The sequence below is a fragment of the Haemaphysalis longicornis genome, unplaced genomic scaffold (assembly GCF_048455015.1).
Source record: "Haemaphysalis longicornis isolate Haplotype H1 unplaced genomic scaffold, Haemaphysalis longicornis Haplotype H1 scaffold_9, whole genome shotgun sequence".
Lineage (NCBI taxonomy): Eukaryota > Metazoa > Arthropoda > Arachnida > Ixodida > Ixodidae > Haemaphysalis > Haemaphysalis longicornis.
In genome coordinates this window covers 138,113,764-138,131,203 of record NW_027526460.1, presented here as the reverse complement: position 1 = coordinate 138,131,203, position 17,440 = coordinate 138,113,764, and the positions used below count along the sequence as shown (strand labels likewise).

Below are 17,440 nucleotides of genomic sequence, written 5' to 3'. Positions count from 1 at the left end.
TTCGCAGCCCATTTGCGAAATTCGTGCTCCCGCAGAAGATTCCTCTCACATAATTCACATAAAGACGTTTGTTCGTTTCTTTCTACGACCATCAATATCTGAAGCTCGGAACTGTTCCACGGGCTTCTTAGCGGACTAACCTGGTATAGTGCATTTTGCAAATTATCAATTTGCACTCAGGGTAAAGCTGGTTTACGTAATCATGCTGCCCTCGCAGAATCCCATGAATCTTAAAGTGTGGAGTGGACTGAATTCCCAGCTTTTTTTACAGCTCTGCAGCAAACTAACTGTAAACAGAAACGAATGAATTTTAGCAAGATTATATTTCCGTCCTACCAGTCCATCATTATGATTTTATTCTAAACGTACATGAATAAAACCGCTGGCAACTTTCGTCTTTCCGTACCGTATACTTTCCCATAAAAGCACGTACATTTGAAAGCCCGGAGGGATCGAGAATTCGCAATGATTCTTAACAGACAACTGTACATTACACCAGTTGGAGTGACAGAAACACAGCAAATTTACGTAGTCGTCGTAGAGGAAACGCGTGGTGTAGCTTGCTTTACTATGCGTGCGTAGAACTCTACTTGAAAGCAGCTGCTTGACAAAAAATTGTCCTCGCAAAACAGCTACACATCTGGTTATTTTTTTCACCACGAAGAACCATGGGGTACACAAAGCACGGATGAAAACTCGGTCATAACGGCCAAAAAACAAAAACAAAACAAACGTTACTAGCCCGAGAGTGCTGCACATTCGTACTGCTGATGCTTGCAGGATGCTTAAACGCCAGCAAAAAGTAGCAGGGTTCGGAGTACAGTGCCTTCTGGCCTCACGAACGCACGTAACGACGACAGCACACCATTATCATCTGGCGAATATTTGCGATCCCATTTGTGGTCACCTCGTTTAGACCTGGTCATTCGAAACCGATGTTAGTACTGTAAAAGGGCGATTTAGCCTTGCAACGCCTTTCTGCTCCAGTCTCAGCAATTTCGGCGTCGTTGAGAACATAAATGTCCTAAATATTCACTATGAAGATGATGTGGTTCATTATCTCACAGCCACTTCTCTTTTTTCTGCGAATGCGAGCCACACTAAAGGGTTAAAGGCAGCCCAAGGTTCTGCATCCCTAAATACGAGCACAATTGGTTAAATATATGCACAGTGATAGCTTAGCATGAAGCAACGTAAACTAAGAAAGCACGAAACTGTACTCGAGTCAGAAGGAAAGACAAAAGCTTGCAACTGTTCGGGAATATCGTCATCCATCGGCTTATTTCGTTGCAACCCAAGTCAGATGTATTCATTAAATTGGAGAGGGAATGAACTCAAATAAAAATATTTTTTCAGATGGCTTCGGACACTGTGCGTTTCCTTTCCTTTTTTTCACTTAAACGAATAGCTGGTCCCACGGAGGCCACAGTTAAAAAATACGCCTTCCCTGGCTTGAGGTGTCCCTACAGTACATTCAGAATATACGCGGAAAACAGAAACGTACCAAGGAAATGCTGAAGACGTTTCGTTTCTGATACAGCCCAGAACCTCTGATTTTAACGCAGGCTGTTTGTGGCCCCTGGCGATGTTTGTAAGAAGCTCTTCGCAGCGGATAAGAAGCCGCTACTTTCGCGGCAGCCAAGGCGCGGAAAAAAGCTCTGGAGAGGCCCTGACGTCACGCCTACTGAATCGGGAAACGAGATTGCAAACTGCGTCTTTTTTGCGTGTATTTTGCACCTCCTCAGCCTTTGGTCGTTGCGCTTGGCCCCCCTGCTTCGTCTGCAAGTGTCAGCCATTGGATATTGGCTGCGCCGGCCGTGACCTAGAACCTCGGTGGGATGGTCGCCGGCGCCGTAGCTACGCTGTTGTTGTAAGTGAACTCCTGAGAGCGCCAAAAAGCCGCGTGACTTCCACCACTATTCTTCCAATGCGCCGATGGCTAGCACGGTCTCCACTAAGTCATTTTCCCTCCAGGGCTGCCGCTATTGTCTCTGCCAGAATGTCATCGCCCGCAGGCCTTGTACAACCGATCCTTTTCATGCCGTTTCGGAGAATTGTTACATTGGCCCTTGAAAGGGCGGCCTGTACGCCGTCATGATAAGGAACAACAAGAGTGTCGTTCGGTATCTGCATGAGGTAGGACACGGGGCAGAGTATACAGTGTGCCATGATGTACGGGTGATTTGCTAGATTACGTACGTGCCTTAAATCCATTTAAATCATAGTACATTGCTGTATAAGGTCCTTGCCACAAAATGCGGTTGATAAAGGAGTTTCTTGAAGTATTCGGTCTCGAGTAATCACAATCAGCGCAGCATCGCATGTCGGCTCCGCAATGGTGACCTGTGACGCGCACCTGGCGCACGTACAGACCGATTCTGCCACCCTGCAGTTGCGTCAGAAATGTTTGCACTCTCGTAAACCTCGAGTTTTTGCAAAACAGTTGCCACTGCACTATATAAATATTGATATCCAAATCACAAAAACGGGCAATCGTAGCCGTGAACATTGCAGAAGGCTAGGAAGCCGGCCGAAGCAAACCACAGCTGCTTTCGAAAAGTGCAACGAGATGCCCTTCAGAGGCGCATCTGCCGAGAGGTTCTGTGTAAGCTTCGCCAGAGTTGCGCGTTTTATTTTGGAGGGCCGTCTCGCCTCCCATTTCACCGCGACAGAACAGCCCGCTTTCAGTGCTGCGCACAGAACTTCTTTTACCCTTGTTCGCAGCTCAGAGGTTGCGGCGCAACTAGCTAGCAGCGCACGCACGCGCCGATTCTCTCCACCGCTGCAACCGGCACGACCATAGAGTTTCTTAGTAAGTATACTAGAGAGGAAACTGTACCTGGGAAACGATGTCGTCGTGGGGGGTTATGGGAAGACCCCTGCACCTGGCTTGGGCTTGGCATGACGATTGTATTTTTAAGCGGTTTTTTTATTTGCTTTCTTCACAATGCATTAGCACGTCTACAAGCTACGACGTAGCCGAATTCCTTTCAGTTTTGTGGTAGCCGTGAGCCGTTCGGTGAAAGAGCAGGAAGTGCGTGATAGTACCTAACGTTGGTCATGCCGGGGCAGAGGGAATGCATAACTGAGCGGGTAATAGGCCGCCGCGAAAGTCGTACCTGACGAAAAAAAAAAGAAACCAAACGTACTTCGACGGAGATATTAAGATACGACAGATACAGACACCTGTACCCGTCCTATCTTGTCTTAGTCCAGGAATGTTTAACGCCACGTTTTCTCTTTTTTTCAAGCATAACGTGACTCGCTCAGCAACAACTTTTGTTAAATTGTAGCTGTCGGTCAGTGCACCGGTTCTCTATGAAAGCGACGTTTTCGTAGGCATGCTCAAAAATATTTCCAAGCTCATTAAACAACTTACTATCTGAAAGAATTGTAAAATAATAATAAGAGTCTCTAATGAGCTCCCCCAAATTTTTAACATTGTTGTTAACCCCCAGCTTGGTCCGAGGAATAGCAGGCACAAACGTTACGCAAAAATACGCTTTACGTCCTTTTTCCTTAATTTTAAGAAAACCTGTTTTGGTTTTCCCGTATATAATAACACACCATTCTTTGCATTTTTGTGTCACTGTGTTCGAATATACGGCTAATAAAGCGCTTCTATCCAAGCCAATGACGAAACTAAGGAGGGCATATCGTACAATGCAGGTCCATTACGAAACAAGCGGCCTTCGTATGAGCCGCATAGACGCTAGCGCCCGATTCCCCTCTAGTGTATATTGTAAGAAACTCTATGGGCACAACGGCTCCTACGTGAGTGACGAGTGGCTTTACCGCACGACTTTGGAACTCAAGATGTCGGATGGACGCGCATCCGACATCTATATACATGAACTCTATAGCCCTACAAGCAGCACTCAAAGCCTACGAGCTCCACTAAAATTTTACGCATTTCTGATTTTTATTTGAGTTTGATGTGCTGAACTGTATAACCGGTCTCTGAAGCATGAACGAAGTTGATTGGTTGGTTGGTTCGTTGGACCCGTGAATCATGGCGCAAGAAGCTGCCTGTAACGGTTAGGCTAATCGACCAGATTTACGGGAAATCTGTGACCCAGCTTATGGCCGTGACCCGCTATATATATATAATAAAGTAAGCGAAAAAGATTCAGACAAGAAAGAATAAATCTAAGAATAGTCTGAAACAAAAAATCATGAATGAAAAAATAGCTGTCCAACAGGGCAGCCGGCCGGTCAACGCAACAAAGAAATGAAAGGCGAGCCCATTTCTGTGGCAAACTCGTAGGACAGAAGCACCCGCAAGGAAAGAACAACGGTGGAAGATAACGGGAGAATAAGCCGATTAAAAGCGTGTTCAAGGTGCGTGTACGAGCAGGCTTCGTGTTTTTCTTCCTCGTCTTTGTTCTTATCTATTTATTATTCGGGCGCCTCAATGCCCAACCATGACGCTGCTGTCTGGTAAATCCCCTTGCCCTTCGTCCGCCTTCCGTCCTTCTTTTTCAACAGTCAGGCTGAACAACATATGCTTTGTGCCCTGAGTGCGTCTATTGGTAGCGCGCCCAGACAAACGTTTTCCAGCATACGCGCACAACATATCCTACCTAAACAAACAGGTTCTACTTCAGCGGAGCTGGTCAGAACACCGGGGTGATGAGCCATTTGTTCCCAGCACACGCACTAATTCACTGCTTGAGTGAATCCCAAGGAAGCATTTATCCCATCCCTTTGCAATGCTGCGTATTCTGATCAAAGCACTTAATCATATGCGGCTCATTAATTACAGAGCGCGGATTCATGCAATATTCCTTGGTATATAAGCATTGATAAGCTTGCGTTGATACATATCTCGCTATATGACACTTGGATTAATTTCAAGCAGTAGTAATCTGTTTCTACAAATCGTTAGGAGATTATTAGAGAAACAAGTGTTTTGTTGAATCGCCTTAGCTTCAACATCATGGCCCACCTTAGTGAATTTAACCTCACCCTTTGCTGACTTCCTACAAACCTAAAGCGCCATTTACACTACTCCGTGCTGGTCCAGTATTCAGCTTCCTCGCGATACTGTAGTTGTTAAAGCGAAAGCTTTCTTAGTGACGCCGACGGCGTCCAATGAAAAACACTAATGCATTGCCCATAGCCGCTTTTCTGATGGAGGCGAAAAGCAAAAACGCCCGTGTGTACGAGATTTCGGCGCACGATAAAGATCCCCAGGTGGTCAACATTAATCCGGAGCCCTCCACTACGGCGCGCCTCATCGCCTGCGTTGCGTCGGCGCGTTAAACCCCACAATCAATCAATGATTGCCCATAGACCGGTTGGTCGACAGAAAAGCGTTGGTATGATTTATGGACACACGACGCATGCGTGAAAGTGGGCTTCAATTGTGTGGAAACTAAAATCACCGGAAAGAAACGGTTGCAGATAAGACAATACGCGTATCGATAATGATGAAGGAGCACAAAGTACACCTTTATCTTCTTAATCACGCATCGTATACATTTATGATGTTCGTAGATGTGTTTACTTAGTGCGAAAAAAATCATCTCAAGGGTTTGTTTTTCGTTTGTGATTGGGGTATTTGAAAGTTTCACGACCGATTGGACGCACTTTTAGCGTTCGCGCTTGTCTGAACTTTTGTTAGGAAGAGATTAATTTTTTTTTTCAATTCACTACATTGCGCCGTAACAGCCTGGTTCATCTGTCAGTAGCGCTTTTCATCGATGTTCACCCTTTGCGGTCAAGTAGCCTTGGGCTTTCGGAAAATCAAGAGTAACGAAGCAGAATGTATAAGGAGCGTAGGTAATGATCACTCAATTCATGCGCAAATACAAAAATAGCTTTACGCGAGTTGTATTAAGCTTTAACGAAATGCCTCTAAACTGCCGCTTTAGCGGCCAGTTAACTGCCCCTTTTGGTATCAGCAGTTACATTCTCCCGGTGCATATTGCAGGAGCTTATTTCAAGCGCAGCTTTCCGTATGACAACAGCCGCGTAGCCGCAAATTATGAAGAAATTATTGATTGTCTTGCAAAGCATTTCGACGTACAGTGTTTGCTGACGGCGAGAACCTGATTCGTGCGCGATATCTAGTTTGGGAGATGGTTCTTGCAGTTTTCGGCGTTATATAAGCCAGCACACGCGTACATCGGTGACCACACCTCATAAAAAACTGCGCGAAGGTTCTGCAGGCTTATATTGATCCTTACTAAGAAGTGTCTGCATTCAACGTGAAGTCCTGCTGCACGAAAAATATTGCGCATCTTCAATATTTCGCCAAGGGTCCTGAATTGCCGATTCTTTCAACTAGATTTCGGCCCTTCAACGCGTTAAAGGCTTTTGTAACGGCACTCCCTCAGTGTACTTTGCTTTTTAAAATCTTAAAGTACCTTGCACTTATAAGGACAACGTTGTTTGCTTTTTTTTATCGTGCGCCCTAATGCGAGAAGTGGATTAAGTGGCCAAGAAGGAAGCTTGGAAATTATGCACACCGGACCCAATAATTGGGCTAGGGTCAGCAAGTATCGAGGTACAGGTGTGCAACCAAAGTTTTGACAGAGTCATTCTTATCGTTCTCACGTGTTTACTCGCGTGCGCCGTCCCTCACAGAACACGGTGACTCTTTTCTGCTCCCCCTAATTCTTCCAACAGCATCGGTATTTAACCTTCCGGTAAAACCGAAGTCTACTTACCTACGTTATAAGAACTACGAAGATTATCTTTTTTTAAGCGAAGCTTTCTATGCTCGCTTGCGCCGCACATCGAGACACAGTAACGCACAGCAGGAAAGCCAACTTAACATAATTGGTGTCTACAAATGGCAGATGATGATTATGGTGATGATAATGATGATGATGACGACGAAGAAACGCGAAGCGCCTCAAGAAAAAAAGGCTTCCCGTGGTCGGAATCGAACCTGGGTCCTTCACCTTATGACACCCCCACGTCTATCCCATTGCGCCACTCCGGTACGGTCGAAGTAGTTTCGAGTTTGGTCTTTCACTCAGGTTGCAAGGGGCAAACCTTCGCGTTTTAACCGCTTTCTCTTAGGAAAGGGGTCTTAATTTTATTGCTCTCACTTAAACGGGATGGTGACTATTCGCACTTTTCCTTTGTGTGATGCACAACACCTCTCTTAAAGCACAAATAAACCAGTAACGTTTGAACGACACCATGAATGCAATGATTAGCAGAGTATAGCAAGCAATTGCAGTTCCGATGGTAAAAATACGCCTCTTAATGAATGGCCGCATCAGGATGTTCAACCTGTAAGCGTGAGCGAGCGCTTTCAGTGTGGTTGTATGCGTACCGTTTTATTCCTGTTACACCAACCTATATTCTTTACAAGAACTTGGTCAGGAATTACAGAATGCCCTTATTGAAATTTTTATGACTATGGGGTGTTTTTATTCACGTTTGCATCCCGAGCATTATAGCGACGACTTTAAATCCCTCAAGAATTTTTATGGGGTCCAGCATTCAGCGCCCGACAATTTGCATCGAACACACGGAGCTCCATGTCGAGACCAATTTAATACTACAAAAAAAAAAAAACAAGTCAACCCACATCTAACTTTAAATAGAAAAAATTAAAGCCGTTCCACTGATTGTGACAGCTGTCGGAAGTGCAGAGCAGTGATTCGCCATAATGGGCTACACCGCCGTTATCCACTTACTGCTACCACCCCATGCAATTCAAATTTTCCGCCTTCGCAGTGCTCGCGCGCCCCCCGCCTGAAACTGCGCCAGCGGGAGTAATGTTCTCTTTGTGCTTTTCTCCCCGCACGTGCCGGCGTGGCCCTGCCACATTTTGCGTTTGCTATCGTAAAAACCAACCCAACAGGCGTCCTTAACGAAAGGAACGTGGGGCGCTGCCGGTTAATTACGTATATTTTTCGTCAAATGTACCTATAGTTTTCTTTGAGCTAAACAACGGAAAGATGTATGACAAGCGCCAGTGTTGCAGGAGTTTCGAACGCTTATGACTATATAAACCGCTTGGGTTTCGAAGCTTCTGGGGTACGCCGCAAACAACAGCGTTACCCCGGGACTCCAGCTTGGTGCTTTATATACTTGGGTCGAGCGAGCGAGCTAGGACGACAAGGCGCGCGCCTAAACTCCTCTGCACTTAATAAAAATAACGTGCCTTTAACAACACTAAGCCACCTCTTGAAGCGCCGATAGTTTTCATGCTCCCACTCCGAATAATATAGGTTTTGTAAATGAAGATAAAAGTGTTGGTCATTTTTTGTTCGATAGAGCCTGCAGTTCAGGCATCCAGGCATGTGGATCCAGGCATGAGCAAAAAAGTGCCAATCGTACCACGATGCTTGTGCGCACTGCTGCACACGGCCCTCACACGGGTGAGAGCGCACATAGTATCGAGAGCGGTGGCGCGGCCGGCGGTGGAAGAGCGGTGCTCACCGTCCGAGTTTCGTTTCGAGGCATCCGAGATGTCCCTGGCGACGCTGTCCTCGCTGAAGCTGGCCGGAAGCCTCCCCGAGTGCATGACGTTGTCCGCGCTCGCGTTGGAGTCGCAGTGGTACCGACTCCGGGACATCGGGGAATGATGGAGGTGCGACGGGGTGGCGGGCTGTCGGTGCCGACGGATCGTCGACAGCCTGCTCACGAAAGACGTGTTGTGCTTGAACCTGCGCGAGGAGGCCCCCAAGAGGCAGCATCCGCGCGGTTAGCACAGGAAAAGACACGTTCGCTGCAAAACGAACAAAGAAGCACAGCACAACGCCCAGCGCAAACGACCTCCGCTCGGGGTGGGCTGCTGAAACGCATGGTTCTGCGTTCCTTCAGTTGCATCCTGGGCGCTGTTGTACAAGGTAAACTACTTACAAACAGTCCTATCATCTATCGTAATGTCGCCGCAAGGTGGTACCAGGAGGAAGTGACGTTAGGAGAATGTTATTCCCGTGGTTCTTCAGCAGTTGTTAAACCGCATTTCTAAGCTTGCAACCGGAATGTAGTTCCTTAAGAATTATTTTCTAATGCAATGAAGAGCATTATTTATTCTAAGGCTAGGTACTCGCTAAAAAAGATAGTCCGCAGCAAGGATTCCGCATCACTCATTCGGACGACATGCATACATATGCGGACTGCGTTTCGGCGATACCAATGATACGCCCCATTGCCGCTTGGCGTAAGCACACTGGCAGCAATGCGGTTGCCTTGTCTTGTACAGCTATTGTACAACCGAATCCATGATCACGCAATGCCGCGACATTGTTCTCAGGAACACACGACGCCAGCACAGGAGTCACCAGCAACGATCCCCGTGCTTCAAGCCCTCTCGCGTCGGCAACACAGATTTGTGGTCGCATTCAGCGGCCACCCCTCTAACACGGATGAGAAAGTTTTGTTCGAGCAGCCTGCTTTAGTAAAGGACATCGTTGTCATAGCTTTAGGCTACTACTACGGTACCCCTTTGTCTGAACGAAGTACGTCATCGTAAAAATAGCGACTCAATTTCGGCTCAGTGTAATAATGTCAAAAGCAAATATTGCCGCAGCAAAAACCCATTGCTGCTCAGCAGATGTTTTCCTGTAGAAATCTTCCGCTATATTAGTGATTTACTTGCAGAGCCTCTCCTTGTGACGAAAGGGATATTACTTTCCCGTCTTGTCCAAGTAGCGTGCCGTCGACCACCGCTGGCCAGTTAGTTCAGGCAGGTTAGCTGCGTGTGAAGAGCTACCGCTAATGCCGCCAATACCACTGGCGACCCTTTCGTCGATCGGCCGGCTTCGTGACCAAACGTGCCGCGACACCGTGGCGAGCGCACAAGGTCGACTCTAAGCGTGGCGAGACACGCACACACCACCACTACGAAGAGCGAAGCAGCTGGGCCGTTGTGCACAGGCTTCGTCCCTCGGCCTTAATATTGCGCCGAATGCAAGTGGAGTAAGAAGTAGGGTCAAGAGGACATCCAGCTGCGAGCTGGTGAACACGCCGCAAGATTTCCGAGGCTATGCGTGCGCGGGCATAACCAGACACCCACAGACAGGTAGACGACGCGTTTAAACGCAGGATGGAACATTGACCGAGATTAGAAAAAGTCTCGGGGAGTGCACAAAGGACTACGTGGGTATGGAAACAGCTGACTGATAACATTACGATGTTAGAGGACCAGGTTCGACGTAGGCCACTGGAGGTGAAAGTGGTGGAGCCCGTGTCGTTCCCGTGAATATGCCTACCGCCAAAGTTCCCCAAATGGTATTCGTTCGTATATGACGCGAGTAAAGAATGAACTGAGGGGGATCACGTAAATGAATATCACAAGTGGATTACCAAATTTCTGTTGCCGTTTTCAGTTTAATGTTGGAAGGTTAGTAAAAACAGAAACTTTTTACGACGAAAAACATGGGCAAAAGTTTATTCATAGCCACTTTTTGGACCATTCTGCGTATGTCTCCCACTTCCACTTTCCTCCTAATGAAAACAACTCTTTTCAAAGGGCACCCAGTGCGCTGTAGAAACGTAAATTTTGCTAATTTCCAACGAAAGTAACCACATTTTCTTTACCAGGTATTATTTAGTAAGTGCCAACATACATTAAAAATTAAGAATGCAACCAGAAAACCCACAAGCCACGCCACTTAAAGACGTCAAATGTTCACGTGTTCACATGTTGCTTTTACGTATTCCCAAGTAAATGCATCCACAACGCAACGGACGATTCGGGTACAAGTAGGAAGACAAAAAAATTGAGGCAATCACCTAAAACTATATAGAAAACAAGAACAACGCGTCTAAAAAATGCACGTTGAACCTTACACTACGGCTTAGCTACATCGGCCGAGGTGGCTGGTTTTCACGTGAACGTGGTCGGCTAACTGGGCATGCTTAATTAAACTCGTGCAGTTTCAACCATGTGGTAAAAGACGTAATAGGTCATGAATTACTTTGGCGCCTCGTAGTGCGACCGCTTACAGTGCATGCCTCAAGCTGGAGCGCGGCGCAACACTTACTCACCATAAATTTTGGCAACGGAAAGGGCACAAGGGAGGTCTGCTTGAATGAGGTTACAGCGGTTTGCAGAAAGCCAATGAGGCTTTTCTGACCAGAACTGAAAGATGAGGTGACCTGAAGTGTAATGGGACTTCCTTGCCGCCGGTAGGGCGGCTTCGAGATAGTGAACTTGGCGTGGGTGGCCAGTATACGAATCGCATTACTAACCCAAGCAAGCATGGTCCTCGCTTAAGCAGTATAACATGTTCATTAAAACCATCATGCCCACCGTATTCACCGTCGGCACTAAGAACAGCCGTTCAACAGGTGTTACAGGTGCGTAATTTCAACCACACACGAAGCATACAGACGGAGGACATTTATGCTTCTGTGGCTTAAGATGTGGCAACTGGAGGGCGCGGCTGCAGAAAGTTGCTGACTTCGCGGGAGAGCACAACAGTTCCAGCGTTTGAAGCGACAGCAATCAAGCGCCACGCTTGGCCGCGTGGCGCTATTCCTTGCCCCGCCGATTATAGCTGGCAGCAGTGATTGGTTGTGTACGTGGACCCGACTTCATGCGTACAATTTCAAATTAGGGCAAATTCTGCTTGGTTTCTGTCCATATCCTAGGCATTCCCTTTGTTGTTGAGCGCCTAGGATAAATTTCCGCCACTTTTTTTCTGGTTCAGTGACGCAATGTTGGCGCCGGCGTCAGTGCCGGTGGGGGATACGTTTAAGTGTAAAGACGTCAGTTGCGGGTACGGCTGGCGACGGCGTATGACGACCGGTGGAAAAAGCGAACTTCACTGAGTAGGCGTGACGCTTGATGAAATCGCGTATCTTTTATTTCAAATTTCCTGTAATAGCATTGCCCTCCTTTCTCTGCACCCATTTCATCTTCAGGCGAGCGCTTGCTTCTGGCCGCGTCATAGTTTACGGTTGGCGGCGATGACGTCTTTCTGTGGACGCTTGATGAGCACGCTGATACCGGACAGCTAGCTCCCCCTGGAAATCCCCCAATGGGCCTAGTAACGCAATCGCGTTAAAAGTGCTCGCAATTCTCTTCAATGTGACACAACTTGCTGCTGCTCGTTCATTTCCAGTTTCTCTTACTGTAGTACGAAGAGCCCCCTAAACCAGTTAACCGGCACTGTCGGGTACCATCTACTGAGGAAGCAGTTTCGGTGGCTCCTGTTTCGTTATAAAAGTCTACTGGAGCATAGTGAACTTACCGTAGCCTTCACCCTCTTACAATGCAGACATGTCAGACTTGCTCCTATCGTGCGTTGATGACCAAATTCTAGAAATTTTCTTCGTTTGAAACTGAAAACGTCTCGCTAGCTAATAACTTCTATATTTTCTTAGTGTTAGGCGCTACGCCTATGGCCGTGAAGTCACGGTCGGCGAGCTCGTCCCTTCGTGGCTCGATGAGCGTTTCTTCTCTTTCGTCTCCAGTGTCATTGACTGGTGCTCACTTCACCATCATAGCACCTTGATTTGAAAGCATTTCCCTACACCAAACAGCCTTCGCCTTTAGAATCGCTCGAACCATTCTGCTTGTGTTGGTGTTCGAGCGCCACTATCAAAACCGGCTGACCCTTTGCCACATTGTACACATCTAAGTTCAAATTCCTTTCCACGTGCAGCATACTGTCGCCCAGTATTTGACTCAAGTCGCTGTACAGCAGCACCTTATGTGCTCCAAAATGGGCTCAATAGTGAGAATCTCCGCTTTCATTTTAGGACGCCATTGTTTAAAGCACTGTCTGGCCGGCCTTCACTGTCTGGCCAGCCGGAATAACCTTTTCGGCTATGCAACGTACTTGTACAGAGGGCAACACCCTTGTCTATAACACAGGTTTCATACTAATAGCCATATCTTGCCTCAGACGAAAAACATTCGATGAAAACTATTGGGTCATTCTGATCTCTTGACCATATAGCTTGACCTCCACGTTTTTTTTTTTTTTTTTGACAAGCTTGAGTCCGCAGTTTCGAGAGGTAACCAGTTCAAGTTGAACTCAGTGTTATAGACAACGGCGTTGCGCACTGTACGTTAAAACGTAGCTGGGCAAGGATGCTTTGAGTTTAACCGATGGAAAAATCGTTCTTCGTGGCACCGGTGATGGCACACAGGTTGGCTTTGGGTGCCTTGATGTAAACGTAGTTCATGCAGAGAGTGCTTGTGCTTTGGTGCCAGCGCCTAGTCCCGGTGCCCTTACAACGGATACGCCACTCCATAGCAGTCCTCCATCGATACATTAGCGGCTGCGCCACCGGGTGCACAATAAACAGCAGCCCATCAGTTCCAAGTTACGGAACACGACACCACTGCCCGAAGTGCTGCGCGTTCTACCGTGCCTTGGAATAGGTCCGGCGGCTTTCCTGACCAGTTCTGAACTCGGAGTTTTACGAATTTTAGAAATTCGTCCACCAGGAGTAATAATGAGGATTGTTGGCGTTAAATGGCGCAAGGCCAACAAGGGCAAAGAGCGCCGGAGAACACCGGGAGTAGTAAAACAAGGCGCTAGCTGGATGTGCACAGTAGAAAACAATGGCTACTATGCGGAAGCTTGCAGTGCATAAGATCCCTGTATCGAGAGTGGTTTTGAGGTGCCGAATTTCGTCCTTCAGTGCTGTATTTTCTTGTCATCTTATTTGGCTATTGGAAAAATGGGCGATGAGAGACGCAAACGCGAAGTAGAGAAAAGACAACACACACGCTTTGTTGCGTCTACTTTGTCTTTGCGTCTCTCTTCGCTGGTTTCTCCAACCTTCAAAATATACCAACTGGCAGAGCAAGCTGCACTTCTTATTTGGCGACACCACAAGTTCTCCGCATTTGCTCTCCCTGACAATGACGTGACGACGGCTGCACGCACTCTCATTACCGCTTGGCATGAATAAATATCTGCTTCGCACGCTTATTACAAGTCGTCTCCACGTCCTCTAAGGTCAGCCAGACTCTCTGGCCGCAGCATTCCTTCGGAGTTTCTTCCGCTCCCATACCGATGCGCTCAGATTCGCCCTTACCACACCCGGCACCGTCTCACTTATCGTCGTTTGGACCGTCATCGCTGTCAACGCCATATTCCTGTTCACCAGGATAACGTTCGCGCTCTTCAAGAACACCAGCATTCCCTTGAGACACCGCCCTCCTTCGGTGCGTTCGCTTTCCTGAACTTTGTCTTTGGCTTCTTTTTCTAGTGCGTTTCCTTCACTGGTTTTTATCTCCTTCCTTTGTTATGTCTGCAGCCGTCCCATTGAATATATTCCCCTCAGCGAAGGTTTTCCCGACGTTCTCATCTAAACTGCCTCCGACCCCTTTTCTTTGACGCGCATATATCGAGTCCTTTTGTAGAGGCTTGTCTCCGGAGGCCCAGGAGATCCATCTTCGTAGCCATTCTCATGACGTACCAATGCATTACACACTGCGCTCTTGTCCACTTCGGCCAGCTCGTCCAGATTTTACAGATAGCTCAATTATGTTGTTTTCTCTGCATTTCTAGCCGTAGGAGTCGTATACGGGGCTGCGCTGTTTTTAGCACGCAAAGCAATGGCGACGCGAATGCGTCTGAGAGCAGCCGCCATGCTTCTGCTGTCCTCTGAAATTTTCGACTGCCCCTTTAAAGAGACACGGGAGGATCTGTCGGGGTCTAATTTACGGTAAATTGTCCAGTTGAAACCAGAAAAATGATTAATTGGCTCTTGAGCAGGAGTGCACACGCTCGGTTTATTTGTAATTGGCGGCAGACAACATCATGCGCCATCCTCTGCCGCCACCCCAACTAGTGTAATGACTAAAGACCGGATTTTAGGCAAATGCCTATTCTGTTCCTTGAGCTCTTATCACGCTGATTTTGATATATTAGCACAAATTAGAGGTTAATAAGGGCTTTTGTGGTGTTTTTAACGTGGCATTTTGGCGTGTGTGCCTAGATACCGATAATTGCCTATAAAATTTCCCCGCATTTCCCCGAGGGGAAGAATGTGAAAGTGCGAATGCAGGAGTTGAATTTGCGCGGTTCGGTAATGTTCGCGAAAGAGAGATCACACACACACACACAACTACAAAGAAAGAAAGATGCATTTATTCACAGACACCTATTTGTGTTGTCATTGTACTTGATTGCTAGAGCGGATCTCAGCTTTGAAATTTCGTGTCAGTACTCCTTTAAGCGGGTGCATTAGCCCTTCTCACGCCCGATTCTTGGCCAATCGCCCTAAGTGGGTATGTGCTAAAGAAATTAGAAACTCTTCTTGGCCAATCGCCCTAAGTGGGTATGTGGTGCGGACGGACGGACGGCGGTGGACGCGTGATTCAGATTACTTGGCCAATCGCCCTAAGTGGGTATGTGCTAAAGAAATTAGGAACTCTTTTTGGCCAATCGCCCTAAGTGGGTATGTGGTGCGGACGGACGGACGGCGGTGGACGCGTGATTCAGGGTCGCTTAAGAAGTGCATTCGCACTAAAATGCCTATATTCAAAATCGGCGCCAATGTGAACACTATTTAGCCTCAAATTACGCTTTCAGGTGCACTTTGAGATCGCTACTCATGTTACCGAGCAGCTAGCATCGACTGTTCAGGACTGTACTGGGTTTAACCTAGTCCTCTGGTTCAAACAACGCCCATAATAAAATTAAACGATAGCAGTAGTGGAATGGGGTGCAGTGACAAGAGGCACAATTTTGAATCCAAAAATCTGGAGATGGTGATAGTTGCTATTGTTTCCACAATTTCCACGGTGATACTTATACCCCTGTCACACGCCAAATCTAATATAATTCAAAGTGAATGACATTAGCTGTTAATAACATTCGATTTGGCCGTGCGGGTCTACATGGCGGAACAAATGTCAAGTGATGGTGATAGCGGCGACGATTAGCAAGCTCACAAAATTGCAAAATTATAATTTAGGTGCGTCTCGAATATTTTCATACATAACAGCTTTTTAAAACAAAACAAACAATGCTTTTTAAATACAAAAAGAAAAATCGCCGTTTTGGGTGGAGTAAGTAGGCATCACAAGCCGGGACAAGTCCGTAAAAAATCCATATCAGGGCATTGGGGATGAGGTTTCTTTTGTCAGTACTTGTTTGTCTTTCCTTATTTGAAAAACAATAAAAATACAATGGAAAATACAATAGAACTACAATGGAAATGGAAAATACAACTTTACTGATAGTTTTTAGCGACAGTATTCTTTGGTTTGTTTCTGAACTTTTTTGTCTAGCGAGCGCTATCGAATGAGCGCCCAACCTCGTTTGGCCGCTCAATGTCATTCGCCTCGAATGTCATTCGATAATCTCGTGTAGCGCCGAACTAATGACATTTGCAGCGAATGGCATTTGTTCTAAATATCATTAAATCTGCCGTGTGATTGGGGTAGCAGGCTACGTTCCGCGTGCTCTACAAAAAGATTTCTTTAAACATGTGCAGTCGCATCCTCGTTTCTACAACCCTACTGAAATACAACTCTGTTTTCAACTCAACAGTTCAGCCTGGACAGATCATTGCTTTCTTAGGAGATCATTCCTATGTTGAAAAGTCAACGGTGCAACATCACTGGGCTTACAGCTGCATTTCCTTACGCCTTAAAGAGACCCTGCAACACTTTCGATAAACGCTTTCACTCTTTCCTTCGCGCCTGCAAGCACTGCGAAAGCTATAGTTATCGCCAGCACGAAGCGTCACTGCGTGATATGTTCGTCCCACCAGATCCGCCTTCATTTTCTGCTTTGTTTTTATGGCTTTATTTTTAAAGTTGCTATCAAAAAGCGTTCGTTGCTACAACTGAAGGAAAACCAGCCTACACCCGTAATATGTCCTGAGTGGCGTCATTCGGGCCGCCAAAGAACGTCAAGACCAGGAAAGAGAGAAAAATCTTTCGAGCGAGTTTCCCAGTTACGTGATGGGCATAGAGCAGTAATTTTTGGCTGATGTACTTTGCGACCTTCTAACCTAAGTCCTGGGTATATTGAGTGACTACGTTCTGCAAGCATTTAAGATTTCAAAAAAGTTGGAAAACGTGTTGCCGGGTCCCTTTAATATTCGCACTGCCGACGGGCTCTATAAGACACGCCTTTCCATCAAAGAAATGTTCGGATGCTAAACACCTTTTCACAATGCTCTTTAAATGTGCGGAAAACTATTTTGCCATCTTCGGGACGCATTGCTTGAACAATTCGGATAATATCAATGTATATGAGAAAATTGATAGAGTTGTACCTAACAGGCCTCATGTAAGAGTGTGTTAATTTCTTCATGAATCGTTGTCTTTTGAGTTTATCATTTGTGTCTGTTTTTGTTTTGTCGTAATTAAATTACGCCTGGCTGACAAACCAGTGTTTTTTAAAATCAGTAATCGCAGTTCTCAAGTATTGTTTTTTCATGGCTGCTTCACCATATGCGACGCTCGAGCAAGTGACAGCAGCCGTTGAACGAGAATGTGAGCGGTGCGCTTGGTAAATCTCGCCAGGGGATCGTCATTAGTCCAGCA

At 46.6% G+C, this 17,440-nt stretch overlaps 1 protein-coding gene across 2 annotated transcripts in view; it reads right to left on the bottom strand.

The window, feature by feature from the left end:
* LOC144152795 (potassium voltage-gated channel subfamily KQT member 1-like) overlaps positions 1–17,440 on the bottom strand; it is a 269,224-nt gene that overhangs the window by 86,933 nt on the left and 164,851 nt on the right. For both annotated transcript variants that reach the window (XM_077684256.1, XM_077684258.1), the window contains exon 9: positions 8,407–8,633. In XM_077684256.1, coding sequence (XP_077540382.1) covers positions 8,407–8,633 — 227 coding nt within the window. The remainder of the gene's footprint in view (positions 1–8,406; positions 8,634–17,440) is intronic.